The 5,742-nt window shown below is 35.9% G+C and overlaps 1 protein-coding gene across 1 annotated transcript; it reads right to left on the bottom strand.

The window, feature by feature from the left end:
* Nucleotides 1-3,500: 3,500 nt before the first annotated feature.
* Nucleotides 3,501-4,248, bottom strand: LOC116330847 (heat shock protein 30-like). The gene has a single exon (XM_031753297.2). It carries the CDS (start codon nucleotides 4,168-4,170, stop codon nucleotides 3,532-3,534), a length of 639 nt encoding a protein of 212 aa, XP_031609157.2. The 5' UTR covers nucleotides 4,171-4,248; the 3' UTR covers nucleotides 3,501-3,531.
* Nucleotides 4,249-5,742: the final 1,494 nt, after the last annotated feature.

Here is a 5,742-nt window from a genome sequence, read left to right as displayed (position 1 = left end):
AATACATGTTTGTAAGATTGTAAGAAGTAAATATTGCTCTCTGCGCACTTTTATTTACACAGCGTGACAACTTTCTTTGGAGTTTGGGTTGCAATATCTTATGTTTCTTTTCCAAGGAAATTCTCTTTAATTTAAGAAATTTGTATTCAATCAGTTTCACTGACCATCTGTTTCCTGTCTTCACTTGTGATTTCTGTTCTTTTTGCATTTAGTCTTTTGCTCTTCTTTCCATGTTATGGGTTGTATAACCTTGTTAAAAGGTTCCATAAGCTTCTCATTGAATTTTTTAATCTATCAATATATATGTTTATAATATATGAAAGATGATGAATATTTTCCATGCATCTCTTAATATATCACATGTCAACATTAAAGTTCAGATACGTAGGCTCCAGCATGGCCCTGGATGGATGGAATGATGAAAGATACCTATTATTTGAAAAACACGAAAGCAAGGGGTTGGCTTTTCTTCAAAGCTACTTTAATCAAATCCTTAACATTATTGTTTTGGTTGTTTTACTGCTACTCAATGGTATTTTTATGGATGCTAGCCATTTTGCAGGAATCATTGCAGTGTTGCACAGTTTTTTCAGAGCTGACAAGACATGGATTTAAAAGATTGCTTAAAATCTGTATAAGCTGTAGCATTTTCTCCACCAGAAAATCTGAATTTCCCAAAGTGTATTGTAATAGACTTTAAATTCTTTCTTTAAATGCTGTCTTATGGGTAAATGCACAGGTCCTGAACAGCTACATATCAATTTTGCTCTCTTTACATCAAAAAGAACAAAATACTGCTATAAAGAAAACAAAGAGGAAATGTAATATAACTGCATTGCAGTGCTTAACAGATTTATACTGAGAGCAAATATTCTTTAAATATACTGTTAATATTATTCAAATATGCCATTGTAAAATTTATTACAATACCGTAAATCCAAATTCTACAAAAAGAATGTAAAAAATTCAATTTTTCAGCCAAATCTGCAGCACATCCAAAACTGCCTTTTTGAAATATACTGTAGTTGTATATTGCTTGTCAAGCACAAAAGAATTGACACCAGAGTCTGCACAATACTACCTTTAATGACTTTATTATTGTAATTTTTAATGAGGTGCCATGTTGTACTGAAGCTATGTAACATGTTTCCGCCATGGCGTCTGCATCATTTTTTGCTCACACCAAATAGATTCGCTGGCTTTTGTAATAGCAATAAAAGCTGTCTGCTTTAAACACACCCAGTCAATTAGGAGTCAGTTAAAATGTCGACAACAGAAGGGAAGGGAGTGGGAGCGTTACAAGGGGAAAACATGGATGCGCTGAATGTGAGGAAGAAAAAGGAGGGCAGGGATGATATAGGAAGGTGTTGGAATTGGATGGGAACAAAAGGGAGGGGGGGGGGGAACAGGCGAGATGAAGAATCGGTAAAGGTTCTAATGTGCTGCCAAAACTAGCATAATGGCTATACCTAGAGGAGAGGAAAGGAGGACATCAGATAAATGTGTAGTAAATGTTGAAGACAAGACAAGAAAGGAGGACATAACAGGAGATGAGATCAAAGAAACTTTTAAGAAGGGAGGGATAGTGGAATGATTATGGGAATAAACCTTTGATATTTAAAGATGTCTTAAATAAATAATCTGTCAACACTAGCCTGAAAAACAAAGGGCAGAGCCACAAATAGAATATAACGCACAAGCTGAGTAAGTGCCCAAAGTATGTTTCTGTGCTCCTCCACCCCTGTTTCGCCACGTTTACGGGGACTCCATTTAATCTTGGGAAAGAAAAGCCCCGACAGTCTAACTGGAGCCAGGGAGACACCAAATACCCAAGGTAATAGGTGACATTAACGTGTGAACAATACAAAGGAAAAGCACTAAAATTGCTTCATTGTTGTGGGTTAGTGCTTTGGCTAACATTAGAATTATTTCAAGGATGATGGGGGAGAGAAGCAGGGAGGGTTGGATGATGTGAAATTCAAGCATCTTTTTACAAGATGAAGTAGGATAATTCTGCTCATCATTAACATTATCACAAAAGAAGATTTCTTCTTCACAAGAATAAGAACAGAAAACATTTGCGTATTACAATTCATACTCTGGATCTACTTTTCAAGGTGATATGCTTCTTGATAATGGAGTCTAAAAAAGAGATCTAAGTACCTGTTAGCATACTTTAACACAAACACACATAAAAAAAAAGGTCCTCCCATATGGATCACCCTGTGGTCAACTCAAAGACTTGTGTTGGAAACAAACTGCTGGTTGCACAGAGTGAGACAAGCCCAGCAGACATTGTTGGTCTAAATGTGACATCTAGTGGATATTTCAAAATATAAGTAGTATATAAGTAATATGTAAGTGGTACAGAATGGGGTTTTAATTTATTAATGATATCACCATGACAATACAAAAGTGCATGAGACAGTGAAATAAAACATGAATAATTTTACATTGCTATAATAACATATGAACGATTAAAACTCAATTAAAAAAGAAAAATGTACAGACATTTTATATATTGAACAGTTATATCCAAATATATTTTACATTATCATCAACATTAATGTTTTCAGCTTAGTGCTGTGTGCTGCTCTGAGTTTCTGTCCTGCTGATGTTTATTTTTAACCTAAATATTTCAAAATTTTCCAGTCTTTTTGTCACAAACAAACAGTCTGAGACAAACAGTCTCAGAATGGTTTTACCAGTGAAAGTAATTATTAGCTGTAGTGTGAAGGATTATTTTGAACAATATTTAAAGTACAAATAAACTGACGTTAAACATGATTAAATGCATCTTTGAATCATTGTTATTTTATGCTTGAATGTTTGCACACATCTCTTCAAATTAATGAATGAAAGTGAATTTAAAATAAAAAGATTTAGTGGACTTCTATAAATAACCATGTCCTTTGTATGTTTCTTTGTTTCATTTTTCATTTCTTTGTGGATTGCCTACTGAGCTGTTGTCTCTGTATTTACAGTTACTCCTATTTTAAATTTAAGGGTCCTATTTTGAAAACAGTTGATGTATGCTGAAAAGAAAACTCGACCAGAAACACATTTAAGTTAACCATTCATTATTGGTTTGAATTTCATTTTTTATACTTTACATTCATTCTCAATTACTGCAAATCAAATGAAAGACAGATTTAATGAAATCTGTCTTTCATTTTGATTTGAAAATAAAATGTTATAACAATTTGGATTGAATATTAAGCACAAGTTCAAAACTGTTTGGCAAAAGTGTTCTATCCTAAAACTGATATCCCAAGTAGACTGTTTTTACTATTTAAAGACGTGTTTAAAAATCGATGTAATTTATTTGAAGAGTTTAAATCATGTTTTTTCTTTACTTGCCTTTGTTAAGCATTTCATTCCTGAGACATAATTGAAAAAAAGTATATGAACACAGTCACTGACCATTTAATATATTTATTTGTTCATATTCAGTTATAAAAACAAACAGTTAATATTCATACTTCAACAATTACATTAAAATGTTTCATTTGACACTGGTATAAACAACAATCAGTCCATGTTTTCAGGTTTGTCCTGTGTGCTGCTGTGTGTCTCTGTCCTGCTGTCTTCTGCCTGTGAACACACACTCTGCTGTGGTTTGTCCTCTGAGCTCCTCTTGATAGTCAGCTCTCTCTCAGCCTCTTCAACACACGGAGCTTTGGCTGCCTGGATGTGGAGCTTCCCATCTGGAGACAAGTGGCAGGTGATGGCTTCGGGGTTCAGTCCTTCAGGCAGATCAAACTCCTGTCTGAACTCCTGCAGTCTGTAAGAGTACGAGCCTTTCCCGTCCTCCTGCTTCTTCTCTGTCTTGCCACTGACTCTCAGCTTCCTGCCCACCTGCCTGACAGACAGCTCCTCTGGAGAAAAGCCTCGAGTGTCCAGCGTCAGAGCAAACTTGTCTCCCTCTTTCTCCAGCTGGCAGGAGAGTGGTTGTACAGCCATGCTGCTTTGGAAAGGCTCTGTCTCCTCCAGGATCCTGTGTTGAAGTTTATCCATCAGCTCCACACTGCTGCGCAGCTCCTGTAGGTTTCTCTGCAGGAGATCCTGCTGGTAGAACAGAGGCTTGATCTCTGGCCACAGACTGCGTACAGGCCAGTAGAAGTCCATGAATGGACTGAGTGCAGACTGGACTCCATGAGAGCACAGCATCTTCAGTGTGTTTAGTGTTGAGTCCTCTTCTTGTGAGATGAAACACTCTTCAGGTGTCTGTTTTCTTCTTTGTCTTGCTTGTCTTGCTTTCTGTCTCAGCAGTGAGACTGTCCCAGTTTATATATACTAAGTGGAGGAGGTCCAGAGTCTTCAGGAACTTTCCTGCATTTGCCACAGATCTCCACTGGACGGAGCTGTTTCCCAGGAGTGCTTACTTCACTCAGTCTTTCCTGTTCCATCAGGAAGTTCGCTACTAGAATTAATTTCCTGACACTGCAGATGTGGTTTGGCATGAACTTCCAATTTCTCCTGGGTGGTTGGGGTTCGGTGGACCAGATGAGTATAAAAAATAAACATCATCTTTGAAATGATTTATTTTGTTTGTAAAACAAGTTCTCATACAGGTAGACTGGATTATATCACAGCTTAATAAATTTGTCACAGTTTAATAACAGACAAACGGTCTCAGAATGGTTTTACCAGTGAAAGTAATTATTAGCTGTAGTGTGAAGGATTATTTTGAACAATATTTAAAGTACAAATAAACTGACGTTAAACATGATTAAATGCATCTTTGAATCATTGTTATTTTATGCTTGAATGTTTGCACACATCTCTTCAAATTAATGAATGAAAGTGAATTTAAAATAAAAAGATTTAGTGGACTTCTATAAATAGCCATGTCCTTTGTATGTTTCTTTGTTTTTTTTTTCATTCATTTCTTTGTGGATTGCCTACTGAGCTGTTGTCTCTGTATTTACAGTTACTCCTATTTTAAAATTAAGGGTCCTATTTTGAAAACAGTTGATGTATGCTGAAAAGAAAACTCGACCAGAAACACATTTAAGTTAACCATTCATTATTGGTTTGAATTTCATTTTTTATACTTTACATTCATTCTCAATTACTGCAAATCAAATGAAAGACAGATTTAATGAAATCTGTCTTTCATTTTGATTTGAAAATAAAATGTTATAACAATTTGGATTGAATATTAAGCACAAGTTCAAAACTGTTTGGCAAAAGTGTTCTATCCTAAAACTGATATCCCAAGTAGACTGTTTTTACTATTTAAAGACGTGTTTAAAAATCGATGTAATTTATTTGAAGAGTTTAAATCATGTTTTTTCTTTACTTGCCTTTGTTAAGCATTTCATTCCTGAGACATAATTGAAAAAAAGTATATGAACACAGTCACTGACCATTTAATATATTTATTTGTTCATATTCAGTTATAAAAACAAACAGTTAATATTCATACTTCAACAATTACATTAAAATGTTTCATTTGACACTGGTATAAACAACAATCAGTCCATGTTTTCAGGTTTGTCCTGTGTGCTGCTGTGTGTCTCTGTCCTGCTGTCTTCTGGCTGTGAACACACACTCTGCTGTGGTTTGTCCTCTGAGCTCCTCTTGATAGTCAGCTCTCTCTCAGCCTCTTCAACACATGGAGCTTTGGCTGCCTGGATGTGGAGCTTCCCATCTGGAGACAGGTGGCAGGTGATGGCTTCGGGATTCAGTCCTTCAGGCAGATCAAACTCCTGTCTGGCCTCCTGCAGTGGAGGAGAC

This window comes from Oreochromis aureus, linkage group 7 (assembly GCF_013358895.1).
Source record: "Oreochromis aureus strain Israel breed Guangdong linkage group 7, ZZ_aureus, whole genome shotgun sequence".
Classification (NCBI taxonomy): Eukaryota; Metazoa; Chordata; class Actinopteri; order Cichliformes; family Cichlidae; genus Oreochromis; species Oreochromis aureus.
This window is presented reverse-complemented; position numbering and strand designations above follow the sequence as displayed.

Coding starts and splice junctions, on each gene's coding strand:
- LOC116330847 (XM_031753297.2), bottom strand. CDS start 4,170: ATGCTGTGCTCTCATGGAGTCCAGTCTGCACTCAGTCCATTCATGGAC.